Raw genomic sequence first — 20,589 nt, 5'->3', positions numbered from 1 at the left:
TGAGTGTTTACTTTCCTGCAGCAAGCTGTGCAGTTCCCAGCTGCTGGCTGGCTCTAAAAGTTCCTTTGGTGCTTTGATGTTCACAGGGGAGGAGAAAGCTCTTTGGACCAGCATCCGTTCCTTGGAAATTGTGAAACCTGCTTCAGCAGTGGGAATTAGATGCTTCTCCTAAGTGTTGAGGTTAAGGACATCCAGGGCAAACTAGGGCGAGCTCTGTCCTTTCATTGGCCCCAGGCCTTTTGACATGGACAGTAAAGAAAAATGAGAGTGCGTATTGCCATGAGCATACAATGGTAAAATCCAGTGGTACCTGGAAATATTAAGGAAACTTAAAAGGCCTGGGTTCTTCTTAGCTTTCTGATGCAGTTTAAACGCTGCAAATGAAGTCTACGTATCAAGGGGTCAGTCAGCTGCTTGTACATCAGGGCCCATGAGCGGTAGATTGCAAATGTGCTTTATTGTGTGCCTGGGCCTACGTTTCATCTTGTCCTCTTCGTTTGCCTCCCAGTGCTATAGGGTCACTCCCTCGGTAGTTCAAGGCAAATGATGCAGGCTCATTTAAAACCGGTCCTGGACAAGGATCTCTCTTCTGTCACCTTCCCAGTGCCCCCCTCTTCCCCCAGGGGTGAGAGTTAACAAAGGCCTTGATGACTTCAGGAAAATTATTATTTGCAAGTTCAAGAATTCCTGACTTTATACATACATACGTACATACACACATGCATGTTTTTATTTTATTTATTTATTTATTTATTATTATGGGCAGTATTCATCATGGCAGTCAAGTAAGAGTCACTGCAGGCAGTAATTTCCTGTGCGAAATTAATAGCATCTGTAATTGAGGTAAATGTTACAGTCGTATGCTTGGCTGAGCTCTACATAATTTATGCAGCAAATTAGTTGAATCTATTGCTCATTAGCATTTTTACTGTGTATCCAAATTCTATAATCTCATTTAGTGTAGCTATCCAAAAACTTGTTCTTAATGCAAGCAGACATAAACTGTTCTTATCCTAGATGAATACCAGAGCAGAGATACCACCAAGTTATTATCTCTTTTGCGTTCCTCATTTTTAAAATCAAATATATCTGGTACGCATAGGCATGCACAGTCTAAAAATGGTTTCTGTGAAATAATAGAATAATTTGAAATCTCTTGTTCATTCTAGACAAGAATTAAAAAAGCAACAGTTAAATGCCACTGAGTGTAGTACAGCACACAGTAGAGGACTGCAAGCAATTAAAGTTAAAAGCAGTCATAAATTCTTTTTTTATTTAACCTGATTTTTACATATTGATTGAGACTGTTTTGTGGAACAGTAAACTTGAGCATTTGATGATGTTACTGTCAAAAAGCATCTTGAGTTACATTCTGTTTCTTCTAAACATGGAAATTGGTTTTCTGGTTGGTTACGGAAGAGAAAAGAGAAGGTGAGGAAAGAAGTACAGTTCTTAGAATATGGGCGTTTTTTTGTGATCGTATCCTTATGGATGTGGTTTAGCATATGACAGGATTTGTGGACTTGGCCTCTTGCTTTGCATGATCACTGCGTTTATCTGAGTAATTCTAGCAAAGCTTGTGCAATATCACTCATGGATTCCAACCAAGTGTGCCGGTAAGTGTGCAAATGTAGTAAAGACATTTTGATCCAGGAGCTGAGCCTTATATCTGTGACACAGGCTTTTAGTGATTGCACGCAGTTGTAAATAACAGAGCGCATCAACGTGATGCTGATGATGGCTGGCTGGTTAGCCAGGGCAGACAAGGAAGAGCTATGTTTTATATTGTATCTGCTTGCCCTGATGAAATGGCAGTTTATTGCATTTACCTGAGGTGAGGCTGAAGAGGCAGAGCCTTGGTCTGCAAAGACAAATGAAGCCAATGACCTTACAACTAAATAATTTCAGAATTCAGTGGAATTGGATTCAGGAACCTCAGAAACTATCTTAGAGCATGTTTCAGGAATGAGAATTTTTTTTTTAAAAGAAAATCTATGAGAGTTAAACATTGATTGTTGTAAGATCGATCTTTGTTTTTGTTGATCTCAGGTGCTAACCGTGTGACCTTGGAGGACTCCAACATCCTTCAGCCAATGGGACTGACTGTGCTGGGTAATCACTTGTACTGGATTGATCGTCAGCAGCAGATGATCGAGAGGGTGGAGAAAACCAACGGGTACAAAAGGACTAGAATTCAAGGCCGCATTGCTCACCTAACAGGCATTCATGCAGTGGAAGAGCTCGATATGGAGGAATTCTGTGAGTTCGTTTCAGTATCTGATGTCCCTCACTCTTGGTCACTCTCTTTTAAACTCCTGATCCAGCTGAACAGTTTAATAACATTGCTCTGTGGGCTTAAAGGGAGCCATGGAGTGCTTTCAACTTGGAGAACTGGGCCCCTACAAGAGGAGGTGAAACAAGTTTCTTATTCCTGACCAGAGGAGTCTTTCTGCATAGCTAGAATATATGATTTCATAGCACTTGGTTACCTGCTTTGTATAAACGCGTGTGATACTGAATTCACTCCAAAAGCTGCCGCGAATCGTGATTGTTAATTTTGTAAGTACAACCAAGTAACAGACTTGGAAAAACCTTTAAAAGGAAAGAAAAAGGACAGTACTTGCCTTTCCCCCAGGGGTTTCAGACCTCTTTGTAAAGCATGACTGGTTTGATTCAGCACAACTGATGATGCAAAAGCCTCCAGTAAGAGAGGGGCAATGGGCAGGAAGCTCCCCGAAAGGTTTGTTGCTGATGGGGAATTTCTCTCCCATCAGAGGTGGAGGAGTGCAGAAGCCTCTTAGAGTAGTACTTAGGAGGTCATCTACTTCTCAGAGTAATAACCTGGGAGCAGCTCCTCCTGCTTGACAGCCCTGCTGAGAATATAAAAGCACAAACAAGATGTGCAATGCAGAGGGCTCATGAGGCTGGCCTCTTTAAACTTTGTTGCCCGCGATGGGTTGAACTTCCCATGTTGCTATTCCATGTAGGGCTGCAGGTATGGATACTAGGGGGAGAAGAGAAACCTTTTTTCCCTTCTCATGCTGCCTTCTTCAAAGAAATGTGCTGACGTGACAGCCGCTCCAGGATGAAGCACTGGCGTGATGCAGTGCAGCAGTGAACACTGCTTAGTGAACCCAGTCTCTTTTACATTTTTTCCCTTTCAGGGCATCCTGAATGCAGGGTAGCTGAAACTTCGGAGGAAAAATATGTTTACTTTATCTTTGGCAGACAGTAGCTAATAAATCTTGTCCCCCCTTCCGTTTTCCACACTGCCCTGTGGAAAGATGCAGAGAATGAGTCTGCAGGATGTCAGAAGGAGGGAGAGCGAGTCTGAGGTCAGAAGTGGAATAATGCTTCCAGTATGTGCCAGGCTGGGGGGTAGAGGTCTTTTATAAGGAAGGTACCTTTACGTATAATGGTTTAATTTTCAGAAGTGGTTGCACCTAGCAACCCTTTGTGCCATGTTCATTAGTTTCTCTGATAGCTGAAACAAGTTTCAAGCTTGCCTACATGGGTAAATTTTTCTTTAAATCTCAGCACTGTTCAAAAAAGCAAGGGATGATATTGTATCCCATGTGTTTTTAAAAAATTGGAGATTTTTTTAATGGCAAGAGTACTGTTTCTTCTGACTCGCACTGAAAGGAATCACTCTTTAGAGCTGAAATCTATCCTATATCGGTGACTTCTATTACAACAGGGCAGTAAAAATACGTATGTGCCCACACAAGTATACCTGCCTGCACATTTTCTGCCAGCAGCCCATGCCTCAAACAGTAGTGTCTCCAACACTACAATAAATTGAGGAATTTGTTAAAGGTGAAAGCAGATTTCTGAGAAGCCTAAACAGATGGAAAGCGTATTTGGCACAGAAATAACAGTATCTATATGGTTTCTGCTTTGTGGAAGTTCTCAGTACTTCCTGAGTACAGAACGCGTTGTTCAGCGGCATCACAAATAAAACGGGCTGTAGCCCCACAGATGGCCCCAGGTGATGCTCGGCTGCCAGCACGTGTAGGGCCTGAGACGAGCAGTCAGGAGACTGGCTCTCTTCTCACTCTGCCGGGCCGAGGTTCTCAGACAGCGACTTCACCTCTCTGTGCCCACGTTTCTTGCCCATCTCATGTTCATTCAGGTTGACTCCCTTGGGAGCTCTCAGGCACTCAGTGCTTCCGAGTAACTGATTTGGGAGCACAACCATGCAGCTTCCTGTCTTTAAAAAATAACAACTGTGTGTGCTTGTATTGCGGTTTTGTGAGGAGCAAGGAAGTGGGGGGCATTAGGTGTTAAGAGCTCGTCAAGATTAAAGACTTCTGTGGGTTTGGGGGTTTGGCATTCTGTAGTAACATATGTCACTTTTTGATGCCTGGCTAGCCTAGGAACGAGGATGGGATGTCCAGGAACCTTGGAAATGTGACCTTCTCAAATCTACCTTCTCGCTTCTCTTTGCCTGGGCTCCCAAATTCTTTTTAGAAGTCATTTAAAGGTGTTTGTATCACTGTGACCGGGAGAAATGTAGTTCTCATGAAGTAGTAAATCAGCTTTTGAGCACTGACCTGAGAAATCTTGCATTTACGTTTCTATTCATTCATAGTGAAATATTGTAGTTACTTTCACAGAAGTGGTTTGTGAATTTGCCCTACCTAGGAATGGTGGTTTTTTATGCTAATACTCCTTTCTGTGTATTTGTTTCTCCAGCTGCGCATCCATGTTCTCGTGACAACGGTGGGTGTTCACACATCTGCATTGCCAAAGGGGACGGGACTCCGAGATGTTCGTGCCCGGAGCACCTTGTGCTTCTACAGAATCTCTTAACGTGCGGAGGTGGGTTACATCTAACAGTAGTGCTAAGCAGCATACATTAAAAAAGATGTGGTTCAAGGGAACTTAAGACTTAGAACCATTGGAAAATCAGGTGTGGGCATGATTATGTCACAGGCTGAAGCACTATTAAGTGAGAGAAGCGCAATGAGGTGGGTTTTTTTTTTTTTTTTTTTTAATTCTCTTTCTGGAGAAAGATGTTTTCAAAAACTAATTGAATGAATGAAGCCAGTGTGACCAGAATCGGTAAGGGTACCTGATGCCAGAAACATGCCCACAAGGGTATTTGTGGCTTTCACATGGTATAAAATTATACCACCTTTTCTGCAGAAGGTTACATACAAATCCAGAATATGGATTTACACACAGTGTTTTTCGTGTGTGAAGTGCGTTGCCTCATGAGTTAGATTTGGCCTTTGATCCTTCTACCACGTGTTCTCTGCTTCATTTCTTGGACATATGTGACTTTTCATTATGAGCAGAATGCTCGTTTGACCTTAAAATACTTAGAGAAGTCTCAGTAGAAGATCTTAAGTATATGATGTGATAGGTTTGTGCTACGACCGAATTCTTGTAACATGATGTTGCATCAACCCACGATGACCTAGCAGCAGAAATTGTGCCTGTGATTCCCATAGTGTGATACTTGACAGCCTTTCAAATAGATTTTGCTTGAGAACCTGAAACATGGTGCTGTCTAGTTAATGAAAGGTAGGCCAAAAGCTCAGCTGCAGTCCTTTTCAGTTAAGGTAAATCTTCTCTTCCCACATGATGGACTTTGCTTGTAGACTTCCTTTCACAGTCCCAGGATTTTTGAAAATTGTTGCACTGCACTTGCAGTGAGGATTTTTAAAAAGCAAAAAATATATATATTTTTTTGGGGGGGAGGCATCATGGGTTAAATTTGGCTTAAATCGTTTGGCTCTGTTGGTCCTCCTGTTATTTTTATGTATTCGTTTTGCTGTGGATTTCATTTTCTGGCTGAACCCTGACCTCCCTAGGGACGGTCATTTCCATTATAAACTGTTTTCTTTCCCATGACCACAACACACTATGTGGTTTCTGAGTAGCAGTGGTTACTTCTGCAAGGGAAAAAAATAAATCAATCTCTTTATACTTCTTGCTGTGCTGCTGTTGCAAGACGTTGCCAATGAGAGATTCTTATGTCCCACTGCTTCATTATCTTCAGCTATAAATCTAAAAATTCAGGGGCCTCCCTTTTGGTCTCTATTCATCTTTTTCATCTTAATCCTTCACTAAGCCTGCTACGACTTTTTAACCTATCTTGTCTGCAGTAGTGGCAGCCCATAGCCAGTATGTCAAAATAGATTAATAGCTATTTTGGGTGGAGAACATTTGTCCATGTACCCTTATGAACACTCTTGACAAGTTTTTGAAGGCAAACTTGTGCCTGCTAAGTGCAACCAAGTGCAACATTAAATGTGGCTGCAAATCAGGAAATAATGGTCTATCTCTTGAATTATCTAAATGGTACATTCAAATCAAAATTTAATTCAAGAATTATCTTGATGTGTGTATCTGGCATCTTTATCTCATCTACAGCTGCCAGGTCCCTGGCTACATTTGTAATTCTCAGTATTGCTGCACCCAAGCAATCATAAATCAGGAACTTAAAAATCATAAGATTTTTAAAACTAAAACATATTTGGATTTTTATTTTGCCTTTTGTTTTTCAAGCTTTTGATTATACTTGGGTCTTTTTCTTGAACATTTCTCCCTGATGAAGAAGGATAGTAGCACTTTAAAAATGGTTTGCCCCTGTCACACTGACTCATTTATTTAAATTGCAGTGATTTGACCCAGGAACTTTTGACATGAGTGGGAATGTGTCTGTTGGCTGCAGTGGTCTTTTGAGGCAGCTTCCTCACTTTGAACATGTTGTTGCTTTGCGACTAATGAACTATAACTAACTGCTGTAACGAGCACTGATAACGATTGAAGGGGCTAATATGTTGCCTGCTTCTTTTGTGGATACTAGTGGTGAAAAAATGTTTGCTAATTTGCTGTATGTAAGAGCTGGGAGCATTTCTTTTTTTGCAATAGATTCTTGATCAGGATCATCTTTGTCTTTTGGTTGTTGCCATTCAGAAGAAAACAGCTCTGATTATCTTTCTGCAACATAATTTTTGCATCTCTTTATGAGCTTGTAGCTGCTGCTTAATGCTATCAGTGTTTGATTGCAACCTGAGCAACAGTGTGGGTGTGGAATGGATTAATCCCAGGATTTTAGGGTTCATGAAAAGTCAAATTCCAAGAAAGCCCCAGCTTTCTTAATTCTAACGAACACAGAAATGGCTGTGCCAAAGGTTCATCTGTCCCAGTGTTGCAGTGAAAGCATGTAAGAACAGGGCAGGCATGCAGTGCTCCTCAGGATACTCTGTGAGCCCAGAGACTTTCTGAGCAAGAGGAGGTAGCTTAAAGTTTAATAATCCTTGACAGGTATTTTTCTCCATTTGCATCTTTCAATTCATATATAACTCAGAAATTTATCTGAGGAGAAACCATGGGAGAAATAGAGAAACAGACAGTGTGGAAGTAAAAGTTATATAAGTTTTAGGTGTAGTAATTGCTGATTGACCCAACGATTAACCCAGTTTTATATGAAGATTATTTTAAGCTATGATTAGATTTGTTCCAGGCTAATATAATGCAGGGATTAGAGTTGTGCAAAATGTGGTTTGCAAGCAGAAACTGAGTATTCATTTAATGCGCATAACAATGTCTTCCAAAAGGTGGTTATTAGAGCCAAAGTAAGTATTTGGAGTTCCTGCCCTTAGTCCAGCGCTCGCATGCTAAAGCAAGCTTCTTCCATCAGCATGCATCCAGTTTTTGTTGCAAGGTCGGCAAAATTTCATTCCTTATGCAAAGTGATGTTTTTCTCTTTGCTGGACTCTTACCATTTTCACAGAAGAACTTCAGTCCAGCATAACTTTTTTTTCCCATCTGTGGAAAAAGTCCGTCACATTTTTAACCCATCGAAAGGGCTAAAATTGAACGTGCAAATGCGCTTTGTTTTCTTTTTCTCCAGAACCCCCAACTTGCTCCCCAGACCAGTTTACCTGTGCAACCGGAGAGATTGACTGCATCCCAATGGCGTGGCGGTGTGACGGATTTCCCGAGTGCGACGATCAGAGTGATGAAGACAGCTGCCCCATATGTTCTGCGTCCCAGTTCCAGTGTGAGAAAGGACAGTGTATCGATGCTCACTTGCGGTGTAACGGAGAAATTGACTGCCAAGATAAATCTGATGAAGCAGACTGTGACAGTAAGATACCTTTTCCTGGACTCGCGGTTCTAACACAAGCACCCACTTGGAATTCAGATTATTCTTGATTGTATTTCTGATCTTTGGTTTCAAATGGGAAAAAGGCCTTAAACGTAAAACTAGCTCAACTATCCACTGATTCTGCTTTTCTCTCCATCCTCTCAAATTAAACTTTCCTGTAGCTACATAAATTATTGATCATGTATCTGTAGTATTGGAGGGGGGGAAACACCTTTGCCCATACTCAGAAGGCCTAAACAGGAAAGGAACTGGCAGGACTTCCCACGTGCATTTTTTTGCTGCATTACTACCATTGCTGCTTGCGCTGTTTCCGTGGTGTCCAGTTCACCTTTGGACAGTGGCTATTGCAAGGTGCCATGGGGAGGAAGAGACGGACTTTGTTCTTTTGGAATAACCAATAGAGTGAAACTTCCAGGATTGCTGGCAACTGGCCCTTGTAGGAAATCTCTTTACTGATCATTTAACATGCTTTGACATAGCAGAGGTTCCAAAGTTCAAGTCCCTTTTGCTGAAACAGAGGCTTCTGGATATAGACAGGAAATTTAGGGTTATTTAGCAACAGCAAAGCAGGTGTCCTGCTGCCCATGTGGCTAAAACATAAAATGCACTATGGCTTCATGTCTCACATCTTTTGGTTTTCTTAAGAGGCCCAAATGCTCCCATGCAAGTAGTAATTAATCTTTTCTGTCTTTCCGTGCAGCAATCTGTCTACCCAATCAGTTCCGATGTGCCAGTGGCCAGTGCATCCTCCTGAAGCAACAGTGCGACTCCTTTCCAGATTGCATTGATGGTTCGGACGAGCTCATGTGTGGTGAGATGTCTTGAGATTCAAATGCTCTGTGTCCTGGCGTAACGTCTTGCATCCTTGCCCCGCTCTCTGCGTAGCAATACTCCTTTAGGAGAGCCAGTGAATCTTGGTGGACACTCACAGTTGTAGTTGACATGCTCTTTCAAGATGATTTGGTCTGTGCAGAAAAAGGAGTGTGAGGTGCAGCAAGTCCATAGTGCCATTATTCAAGATAAGGCAGTAGCAGCAGTAGTGAAGATCAAGTAACATCTAGATTTCAGTTCAGGCTAGTTCTAAAATGCTGTATGGGATGCAACAACTGCCTTGTTTTGATTTATGGCTATGCTTTCAGATCCATGCCCTGAGGGACCTGGTTTCAGTTTGCTGGGTGTCTTGGAACTTGCAGAGCTGCTGCCAAGCTTGGGACGACTTTTAAAATATGCAGCCCTATCCACTGCAATTACAGGATCAAGCTGGGGGTTAATTATGGGGAGGAACTAGCAGGCAGTGAGCAAGTGTCTCACAAGCTTGTATTCTTTTCCTGCCTGTGCTTCAGGAGACCAGAAGAGACCTTGATTTTTCTGGACAGAATGGTCCATGGCAGTAGGTATATGCAAGTTACAGGGACACTGAAAACAGTTCTGAATTTTTGCTCTTAGTCTGTAGCTGGGTTCATCTGGGTGACTAAGTGGGACCATCTTTTTGCCCCAGCTGGGTGCCTGGTGCATGAAGCTCTCGGGCAGTGGGGCAGACGAAGGGAGCGTGTGGTAGCTCACGAGGGGTTTAGCAAAACCGAGCTGGAACGTAGCATTCCAGAACAAAGGTAACAGAGGTGCCAGTCTCTCTGTAATTCATTCTAAACTGATAGCATGTGTTGGGTTTGCATAGAAAAATGTTGCACATGCTTAATAATATTGCCTTTAGGTCACTGGCAAATTGCGAGGTTTTTAATACCTGGCAATTATTTTTTTAATTTTAATACCTTAGAGGTCTGTCAGGTTTTGAAGCTGGGAAGAGAGCTGTCAGAGTGCTGTGCAAGTGCAGGGTATTTTGCTGGGACGAGAGGAGGAGTCAGCAGGTCTGGCCAGTGTGTAACCTTGTTTCTTCCCCCCATCCTCATGGGGGGTACAGCAAGGAAAGGTACATTGCATGAGCAGGAGTACTGAAGAGAAAAGAGCCCAAGTGGTTAACAAAAGAGGCCAAAAGAGAAGTTTAATAAAAGAATCTGTTCAGCTCTCCCATTGGAAATTTCAGGCTGAACGTGCTTCTCACGCTTCTCCCACATCTTCCATTTATCTCACGACCCTCACCCAATTCTCTCCAATTTCCTGGATCCTGTAAAGTTGCTGGGGGTTTTTTTAGTTTGTTTTCTTTGTGCATTTGGCAGAGTTCTGTGCTATCAAACCAATGCAGTGGTTTCCTGTTTGCATTTTGGGTCCAGTCCTGCAAATAGGTCTTAACTGATTTAAATGGGTCTCTATGTAGACATAGGACTTTCTCTTCTGGAATCTCTCTGTGGGACAGAGCCCCTTGTGGTTTCTTGCTTGACTGAGGGAAAGAACTCAAGTAGGGAGTAAAAATGATTGCTACTTTCTAGGTAAGGCTCTTGCATTCGAAAGAAGACAGGTTTTACCAAAATGAGAATTTTAAGTTGGGAATATGTTTGAATTTTGACTGCCCTTTCTTCATAGTCTGAATCAATCTGGATATCAAAAGTTAGATCCTTAGCTAACATAAAAGCTTTCCTGCATTAATAAGTGTGAAAAGCAGATGAAGACTTTAAGACAGAAATGAATTCTTGATGCTGAGCTGTTAAGAGTTTATTCATAGATCTTTGTATTTCCCTTACCTTCCTTCTCTAATTTCAGTTGTTTTTCATTCCCATCCAAGAGTCATCTAAGATGGCATAAATCTTTCTCCAGAATCACTGGAGAAATATTATGTATGTTAGGTAGCCAGGGTTTGAATAGTATATGAACCATTTCACTTTTTAAAACTTCACTAAGGGGATCTATAGGTTGAGCTGATCATGTAAAACTTATAGGCCTTGGCCATGTCTATTTTGAGTCTTTTACTTTGTGCACATACACTTATATATATATGTGTGTGTGTGTGTATGAATATATATATATAAATACACACACACACACACACCCCCTATATGTATCTGTGTGTATTTGTGTGTAAATAAAGGAAATGATAAATGTGCAAACAACACAAAAAAATCTCTTTTGCTGGAGAATGTCCTACATGCAAAATACATAGAAGTGTCAGGTTTATTTGGCAAGAATTTGGAACGTGTTACCCACAGTCAGTGGGAGATGTGATATGTAGTTCATCTCAAATACTGCAGCATTTTTTATTATTCAAAACTGTGCTGTGCAGAGAAAAAGAAATAAGTAGAAAGTGTTTAAGATATTACGGATTGTGTTTTCCTCCCAATTTGTACTATTCTTTTTAGAAAGCAAGTCATTTAGAATGCTTTTCCATCCTAAAATGTCACTATTTTCAGGGGTATGTTAGCTAGGAAGATACCCAATGCTTGATATATACTGTTGCTCTCCTACCAGTAAATTCTTTCAGTGTTTTAACATTATTGCTAGCCCCAGTGGCTTTTGAGAGACCAGATTCCTCTCTGATTAGGGACTTAATGTTTCTAAGTATCCTTTATCTTTAACCAACGTAATTTGAGAGGGGAAAACAAGAAAACTTTTCAGGCTATTACTGCATTAAGATGATTGCTTGCAATTGTTCTTAAAAAAAAGAAAAGAAAAGTTTTAAGTGTTAAAAGCAATCCTCTTATGAGATGAACTGCTAGAAAGAGAGGACCTTGCTTATACTGCTCTTTGTGCATGGAAGGCCTGAAGTTTAATGCAGTAATTCAGAATACATGGAGTTATATATGCATGAGTTTGATGCAAAACCTTTCAGAGATACTGTGTGAATCATTGTGAGCTGACTGGCTGCACGTGCTCCAGGGCAGCATCATATACGTCGTCCTGTGTTTAACGACCTCCTCTTTCTTTTTCCTCTTTCCAGAAAAAACAAAGCCAGCCTCAGATGAGCCACAGCCACACAGCAGCGCCATTGGGCCCGTCATTGGTATAATACTGTCCCTTTTTGTCATGGGAGGAATGTATTTTGTTTGCCAGCGAGTAGTGTGTCAGCGCTATGCCGGGCCCAACAGCCCTTTTCCACATGAGTATGTCAGTGGCACCCCTCACGTCCCACTTAATTTCATTGCTCCGGGCAGTTCTCAGCATGGCACTTTTACTGGTAAGGACGGTAAGGACCTTGCATCTAATCAATACCATTACATTTTCTGGATCTGGGGTTTTACAGGCTATTGGGAGTTGTAGAGGTGGGATTTCAAAGGGCACAAATTAGAGATTGCTGACATGCTGTTGTGGGGTTTTGGTGTAAATCTGTCATTTGGGTCCGATTTGCAAAAACTATTAGGTGCCTTTCACTAGGCACCTTGCCAGATTTTTTGAATCCCGTTTTTGTGCTAGACTACATCTGCTCACATACCTAAAAAGACAGAAATCTACAATATGTTGTCTTTGAAAATATCCCCTTTAAATAGTTCATTCTGGTGTACGTAATGAAGTCTGCGTTTTGCATAGTGCCTCTTACCTAAGGCCTGCAAAACGCTGTGAAGGTGTGAGCTACGCACAACGTTGGAAGCTAAGAAGGTCTTGCGCCGTTTAGGGTTGCAGTGAGAGCTCTGTTCAGTAGCTCTCTGCATCTTGTACTCAATGTGCTGTACTCAGATGTCCTTGTTTCTGTCCTGTCCGCAAACATCTTGCTTTGCTGTGAGAGCTCCAGAGCTGTCCTTCCATCCCAGTTCTTGGCACAGCTTTCCCCCGGGGGCTCAGGACAGAGAAGTTCTTCCACAGAGGAAAGAAGTGAAGAGCAGCTCGGGTTACTGTAACACCAAAAACTAGGGAATAAACCTCCCTCCTCGAAGCTGTAACAGAATACGCGCAAGAACACAAGCAGTCTGGGTGTGGTTTTGCAGTCTGGCTAAGTGTCTCTGCAATGAAAACATCCCCTTTGGTTTAGTCCATCTCGGAGACAGATTTCCTGTTTGTTTTTTGACAAAGTGTTTATTCTCTCTGAGAATGCTTCTCTCATCTGTAAAACATGCTCCTCTGCCTCACACAGGAATCAAAACATGCATTCAGAGAAGCGCGTGCAGCTACTACATTGAGATAGCAGGAGGACTTAAAGCACGCGGGATGTTCAGCTAACAAATAACAGCTCAGGAACCTCATGTAGACATCAAAGTAAACACTTAATTTAAAATACATCATTTACGAATGTAAAATATACATTTCACAGAGGAAATAGCAGATTCTTAAATACAAAGCTCTGGAGAGAAAGAGCGTTTCTTCAAATTATTCAGAAATTTGCAAAGTAAATGGTCTCCTGTAAACCTGCCAGACGGGGTCAGAATACAAGAAATCTGTAGCTCTGCTGAGCGCTTGGAGTCTGCTTTTTCCCGTCAGCTGAAAATCAGATACAGGATAAGCTTAAAGACAAATGAAAAAATGTGGCACTTCTTCCTATATGACAAGTTTTTGAATGTGCAAACTATTAATTTCTTCTAGCCGTGGTTTTGAAAATAGCCAGATACGGCTTAGGTTTACCCTTTCATGCGCCTTAATGACTGTGGTCAGCTGTTCCTCCTTCAAGTATGGTTTTATGGTTATCGAGAGGTTTTGGGGGTTGGAAATAAGATTTGAAGATGAAATCTCTGCAGGTGATATCTTTGCAGTGATGTTTTAAATTTATATGGATGTCACACTAAATTTTTCTTAATTGAAGCAAGCATTTCTGTTTAGTGGTCTTCCTTTGTACCTCTGTATATGCTAAAGTAAGCTGTTATTTCTGATTCCCATTCCTATTTGTTAGCTTTTTCTTACCTAGCTAGAGTAGATTTTCATGGCTCTGTTGTTGCTATGACAATTTACAACAGCTCAAAATCTCACCTTGATGTTGATGCTCAAGAGACGATGTAGGTTGCTAATACACAGCATTTTCAAAAACGAGAAATGCTACTCAGTGTGGCTGATTGTCAAAAATAAAGTCACCTTGCTTATAATAAACCCTTCCCGGGTCTGAAAAATTTCCACAAACTTCCAAACTAAACTCTTGTGTGAGCACTGAATAGACTGACAGGAAGAAGCTGATATATTCTCTGATTTAAGTGCATGCTGGTGTTAAACAGATTGGAGAATGTTGTCTTCCCTTTTTCCCATCCCCCACGTTTCCTTCCTTTTGCCTCTGTCAGTTTTCAGTTTAAGCAGTGATTTTTTTTTTTTTCAGTAAAAATAATTCATTTTTCTTGTTCAGATACTTGCAATTGAATTTCTTTGCATGGAAATGAAGAATTTTTCTTGTGCAATGTATAATGCTTTTTGCAAACGACCAAGCTTGTTTAATTGGAAAAAATTCTTAGTTAAGAACTCGGGTGGAAAGTTTGGACCAACTGTTCTGGAGATTCCTGTCTCAGCAGGCTGTGAGACCAGTCTGGGGGGAGCTCAGGGCCGTAGCGCGACAATGGGCGGTTTGGGGGTGAGGTTTTTTGTTTATGTAATTTCAAGCTGAAAATATGTTGTTCCTCGTAATCCTGAAGTTGTTATATAAAACATCATTTCCAGAGTGACAACCGGTACAGTTGCCAAGGGTTTGCTAAGCTGAGGATCTGTTTTTTGTTTCGTACTGGTAGATTAAACTGTGGTTTACCTAACCGTGGTTTCCTTTCCGTCTTGCTGCAGGCATCTCTTGTGGAAAGTCCATGATTAGCTCCATGAGTCTCATGGGAGGAAGCAGCGGTGCCCCCTTATATGACAGAAACCATGTTACCGGAGCCTCTTCTAGTAGCTCGTCCAGCACAAAAGCCACTTTCTACCCACAGGTACGTCTTGAAAATATACCCGTGAGTTAGGTGTCTCCCACTTCTGACAGGAAAAGGAAGATGAAAAGTTGTGTGACTAAATGTAATGCTAATAACGGTTGCTCTTAGGAGCTACTGTTGGTGAACTACAGGCCCAGCCCAATACCCACACAAATACCCAAAGCACAAGGGCTTTGTTTTAGCCCATCAGTGTCGCACAATGCTACACGGCGTCTAAAATTTTTTGTTATTAGAGTGATACTCTGCTAGGTTGTTCCTGGGCAATGCCATTCTTCTGTCCTGACTCCCTTGAAAATGCCACCTCTGTTGCTCTTCGTGAGCCCTGATGTCAGTGGCCCGATGCCATTTTGCACCGCAATATGCTGCAGGCACCCAGGGGATGAAAAGACAGCAAGACATGAGTGGGAATAAAATGCATAAGAAATAAGCTTGGCTTGCAGTTTATCTGAAGCGCTCATTGCTGATTCAGAAAACCAAACGTGAGCACAAGGAGAAAACACTGGTACCAGCATATCTTACTGGGCTTGAGTTTTTTCAGCTGTATCTTGTCCCCATTTATGTTTTTGAACTGTTGGATGTGACAGAATTTTAGTCCCCAAATCAGAGTTTCATTAATTTGAAAGATGTTGGAAAAATGGAAAAGAAGATCTGAAAATGTGTAGGAGAGAGGTACAAAGGTTACTGTTGCCAGCATTTTGTCATACAGTTGTTTTTCTTCTCACTGCTGCTTAGGAATACATTCATTCACTCTGCCGTTTACACAAGCTTGCAGTCAATCTGCGAGGAACTGAGGTGCTTTGTCAATCGTATTTAACTGAGAGCCCACATGGTGTGTGGGTCTATGTTGCATCTGTGCTTACGTGTAAACTGCTATGTTATGTATGGGCATTTTGATTGCCCGTGTTTTGCCCAGTGGCAACTGTGCTCTCTCCCCTTTGCTTCAGAGGGGGAGAGGGGATGGTGAGCTTATCTGTTGATAAGGAAATATTGGTTAGATTATATTCCTTGTTACCTTCTCAGAGAAGCCGTTGAGATTAGCAGATGTTTGGAAGTCTAACACAGCAGCTTGCCTCGCTTCTGCCTTTAGTTTGGCTCGTGCTTCCCCAGCGTCTCTGTAACTCACTGAACGGTTTCATGCTAGTACCTGGTTGGTGTTGTCAGTGCTACGCTAAAAAGGATGTATAGAAAAAACTGAATCAGATTAACAGAAAAAACTTACTTATGTAAATCTTGAAAGAGCAAAGAAGCCCAAGAGCTGATCTGTTTCTGCCATTCTATGGGATCTGGCCAGGCCAAAAATCCAGTTCTTCCATTGGATTACTGGCCTAAACTAACCTGCCTGTGGTACTGGGAATCTTTTTCCGCGTTTTCCTCTCAGGGCCATGTGATCTGGGGCCTGTAGGGATAGTGTCAGCCTTTTTTTTGGGAAGGGCAGCATGCCAGATTCTCCTAAGGAAGCTGTTGTGCAGCCTTTGCTCCACTGAAGTTACTGCTTGATCCTGATACTTTCGTCAATTCTACCTGGTAGCTAATTACCCAATTTTATTTCAATAATTAAGAGGAGATCTGAGCATCTAGCTGCCTTGGCTTTTCTCTTCTGTATTTGTTCCTGGTACTGAGCTCACATGGTGGTGGTGTTGATGGGTGGTCCTTGGCAGAGGATGAAGACTAGGGAGGAGTTGATGTGGAGCTATGCCAGTTTGGTTATCTGAGAACTTGGCCACGGGCATCCTGACTGATGCTGTTTGCTGTATTTCATCTCAGTGTCAAGTGGTGCGTTGATGCAGCTCAGGCACTAGGAGGAGAAGAGCCAGGAGTAGCATGCAAGTGTCCCTCCAAGGAGGAGGACTTCTGGAAAATACTCCTGGGGCAATTACTCATCATTGCCACAGCTGGCAGTATGTGATATTCGAGCTTGTCTCCCCTCTCCTCAACCTGGACGCAGGGCTTGTCAGTGTTGCTAGTATCATCGGCATTATTGTAGGCAACACGAGCTCAACTTAATGGCCAGGAATCATTACGCTGCATGTTGCACAGTGCTGACCAAAAGGGTCGTCCCTCCTCCAGCAATCTTAGGCTATTACGAGAGAAGGGCACAGGCAGAGGAAGGATGCGGTCGCTACGGCAGGCCGGGGCTCAGCCCTGGACAGGCCGCGTACGAGACGCCCACGTCAGCAGCAGCGCTGCTTCGTGCTCTGCGCTGGAAGCGAGAAAGCGCCCTCCTTGGGTTCAGGCCAACGTCCTGCTGGCCGTGCCAGCGATTCTGCTTCCTGGGTGATAAGCAAAGTTCCTTATTTATGAGGTGGGGAAGAACAAACCCTAGAGCGCTGCATTTTTCTTGAAGCATAATAAACCGTTTTCATAGGTGTAAGGATTACTGTGTATGTGCGCACGCAGGCTAGGGCAAGTTATAACTATTTGTAGCTGCTGGGCTCTTTGCATTGCTAACTTTGCCAAAATGATATGTTTATGTAAGGGCAGCAGAAAGGAAGTGTTCAGGGAAGGACGGAGTCCTATTAGTTATTGCAAAGGAAGTTGGCCTCCTGACCCTATATTGATAGGGGTATGTTTAGGGGCTGCGGATGGAGCAGCCTTTGCTTCCTATTAGCATCTGCTGTGGATGAGGTCAGCCCTTATGTCCAAGGAACTGCATTGAGATTCAGCAGAACTGGGTTCATTTTCCCGCTTTACTCCACCCTTCCTGTGTAACAACGGACATGGCTCTTATGTGGTAAGGAGGAATAATTCCTACTGTGAAAACTTATAAGACCGGCAGTGTACGTAAGCCCAGGGAAAAGAGTCAGAATGAATTTCTCTGACTTCTAAAAATGCATTAATCCATCCAAGCTGCGAAGAGAGGAAGCTAAAGTAAGGATGAGATGAGTCACCTGTTTAAGGCATAAATAATATTTTAAAAATAAAGAGAGTTTTAGAATTAACCCAAACTTTTGCACTGCTTGTTCTTAATCTTCCTAGATCTTGAATCCACCTCCTTCCCCAGCGACTGATCGCTCCCTGTATAACACAGAGATGTTCTACTCCTCAAACATTCCTTCAACCACGAGATCTTACAGGTATGGCTCAGACGAGGAGGTTTGGTGCTTTTTCTGTCCTTTCGTTCTGGATATTAAGTAAATGTTCTTGTTCAGACTTTACCTTGTTAAAAAAGAAAACAACTTTCCCCTCTCTTGATAAATGACCATTTGAATGGACATATTCCAGTTGCCATGTTAAACATTGGCTTTATATGTGTTCTAATTTTGACACACCAGGGTTTGATGCTTATCAGTACAGTGTTGCTGATTAAGAATGCAATATAAATAGATTATATAGCTATTTAACGGTCACTAAGCATCCAGTGTAGAGAAAGGTAGTGTTTTCCGTTCAGTACATCAAGCATGGATCAAGACTCTTTGATGGGTCGCTCAGTTTGCTGGTCGTTAGTGGCTGGGCTGAATGGTCACAGTGGTCCTCTCCGGCTGTCCAAATCACAGGTCTGCTTTGGCCAGAGGCTGGCCGTTGAGCATGCTGAGGGTAGCCATGCCATTCAAATTTAACGCAGTTCAAGCACTCCCCCTTGTTGGGTTCCTGTGAAAGCACCACCATTCATTTGCAATCTTTTTCTTTCTTTATTCCCCAAATTGCAATTAATGCAGATGCTTCCCCCCCCCCCCGTTTTTTTTTGCAGACCATACCTTATACGAGGGATAGCTCCACCCACAACCCCGTGCAGCACAGACGTGTGTGACAGCGACTACACGACAAGTCGCTGGAAGGCCAACAAGTACTACATTGATTTAAATTCAGACTCGGACCCTTATCCCCCTCCCCCAACACCTCGCAGCCAGTACATGTCGGCAGAAGAGAGCTGCCCCCCGTCTCCTGCCACGGAGCGAAGCTATTTCCACCTCTATCCCCCTCCGCCCTCTCCTTGTACAGACTCCTCATGACCTCAACAGAAGGAACTTTCCTGTAAATATTTTTAAATATGAACAGATTTAAAATATATATATTTTATGATTTAAAAATAAATAGGGGTGGGAATTTTAAAAAGAAAAGAAATGTGAATAAAAATGGGTGGGAGGGATGGGGCTGTGAAAAATTGTACAGAGGAAGAATATTTATAAAATTGATTTTTTTAACTTAATTTCCATTCTTTTGTGCCATATTTGCTGTTTTGAATTGAAGTCATGAAAGTGACTTAATCTCCAAAGCATTTGGGGAGGGAATGTTGAGCCTTTTTGCATTTTTTTTAAGTCACCTTTTTACTTGTAAAGTATATGTAATTCTGTTTATTAATGTGAGAAAAGAAAGAGAAGGGGCTTGTGGGAGGAGCAAGCTAAAGAAAGACTAAGATTATTCCCAGAGGGGAAAAAAACACTTTTAAATAAAAATTATTTGTCACTATGTCTCATCCCCCTCTGCACCCCTGGGAGCAAAACATGCCAAGAATCCCCCCCTCGGATGCTCCTGGTTGCGAGGGAGCTAAATGCTTCCCAGCAGCGCTTGTGTACTGGGACCTGGCTTTTGAACGTGCCCCGCCGTTTGCTCAGCATCAGACTGGAAGAGCTGCTTCTGGCCATGCCTTCCAGCTGAACCAGGCCCACCGGCATCGCGCCCCAGCTCGTGCCAGCGCAGCTCCTTGCGTGGCCAGTCCTGGAGCTGATTCAGGCTAAAGAGGTAACCAGGCGGCTTTATCGCCAGCGCGCTCCCCGGTCTGAGCCCGCGCAAGGCTGCAGAAGTGGTCGTACTGACCGGCAGGTGGGAGCACGGCACAAGTTCAAAGCGGTATCGAAGCTGCAAGAAACGCTTGACAAACTATGGCGTTGGTTAGCCTCACTGTTTTGGTGTGACGAAAGCAAGCTCCTTCGGCCTCTCCAGCGGCCGCTTCCTGGAGAGGCTGTAGTGACCATCCAGGCAGGTGCCGTCAGGGTCAGCTCCATCTCGAAAGGCAGCGGCAGCTCTTTTTCCCAGAAGTCCATCAATTCACTCGGTTGCATCTCTGAGCTGCTCCAACCGATCGGTGAATTGCTTCACTTCAGATGCCCATTTCCCAAAGCAGAACGATATGGTCGCTTTTGTTCATTTAAATGAGGAAAGGTGTTTGGTTTGTAGTTGATGTGTGTAGAAAATGGTATCTGCCTAGCTCAAAAACAAAATCCATGCCATTCAAACAATTCAGCTGTGGTTTCATGAAAATTTATCAAAAAATGAGTTCAGTTTACAAATAGAGAAAGCATAGGGAGAAAGGAAAGGAGACAAAATACTTCTAACTGTCCTTAAAAAAAAAAAAGAAAGAAAGAAAGAAACTCTTTTACAAACTGCTGCAACATCAGGACACCATGATGAGTAAAGTGCTTGTGCAACCTTACCGAAAGCCCCCTTGGGCACGGGGGCTAGCATCAGTCTCCTTCACAATACAGAACAGCAATTTTTGCTTTGACTCCCCTCTTGCTGTAACAAAAGGCCTCGAGTACTGTATAAATTCAGCTCTGGTGCTGATAACGCGAATGCCTGTTGGAGACATCAGAGGGAAGGTCTGAATACGCAGACCTGCACCTGTTCCTGCAGCTGCTGCATAACAGATGTGTTGGGCCTTTGACAGCCTTAATATTGCTGGCAACAATGAAAACGTTCTTTTTTGAACTTAAATTGTATTTGGTTTGAGTCGTGGTTTTTTTTTTTAGCAAGTCTTTTGAGAGCACTTCAGAGGAAGCCCGCAACCCCAGGCCAGAGGTCTTTGTTCCTGGCGGT

General features: G+C 42.7%; 1 protein-coding gene across 2 annotated transcripts in view; it reads left to right on the top strand.

The window, feature by feature from the left end:
• LRP5 (LDL receptor related protein 5) overlaps positions 1 to 19,234 on the top strand; it is a 170,439-nt gene extending 151,205 nt beyond the window's left edge. The window contains exons 16-23 of one of the 2 annotated variants that reach the window (XM_067295934.1): positions 2,050 to 2,259; positions 4,696 to 4,821; positions 7,868 to 8,104; positions 8,826 to 8,936; positions 11,952 to 12,188; positions 14,696 to 14,835; positions 17,812 to 17,909; positions 18,524 to 19,234. In XM_067295934.1, the coding sequence (XP_067152035.1) occupies positions 2,050 to 2,259; positions 4,696 to 4,821; positions 7,868 to 8,104; positions 8,826 to 8,936; positions 11,952 to 12,188; positions 14,696 to 14,835; positions 17,812 to 17,909; positions 18,524 to 18,785 (1,421 nt within the window). In that variant the 3' untranslated portion in view covers positions 18,786 to 19,234. Of the gene's footprint in view, positions 1 to 2,049; positions 2,260 to 4,695; positions 4,822 to 7,867; positions 8,105 to 8,825; positions 8,937 to 11,951; positions 12,198 to 14,695; positions 14,836 to 17,811; positions 17,910 to 18,523 lie in introns of both variants that reach the window. The other variant, XM_067295933.1, reaches the window with a different exon arrangement.
• Positions 19,235 to 20,589: the final 1,355 nt, after the last annotated feature.

This window comes from Apteryx mantelli, chromosome 4 (genome assembly GCF_036417845.1).
Source record: "Apteryx mantelli isolate bAptMan1 chromosome 4, bAptMan1.hap1, whole genome shotgun sequence".
NCBI lineage: Eukaryota > Metazoa > Chordata > Aves > Apterygiformes > Apterygidae > Apteryx > Apteryx mantelli.
Note: the sequence above shows the minus strand (reverse complement) of the source record. Positions and strands in the feature narration are given on the sequence as shown.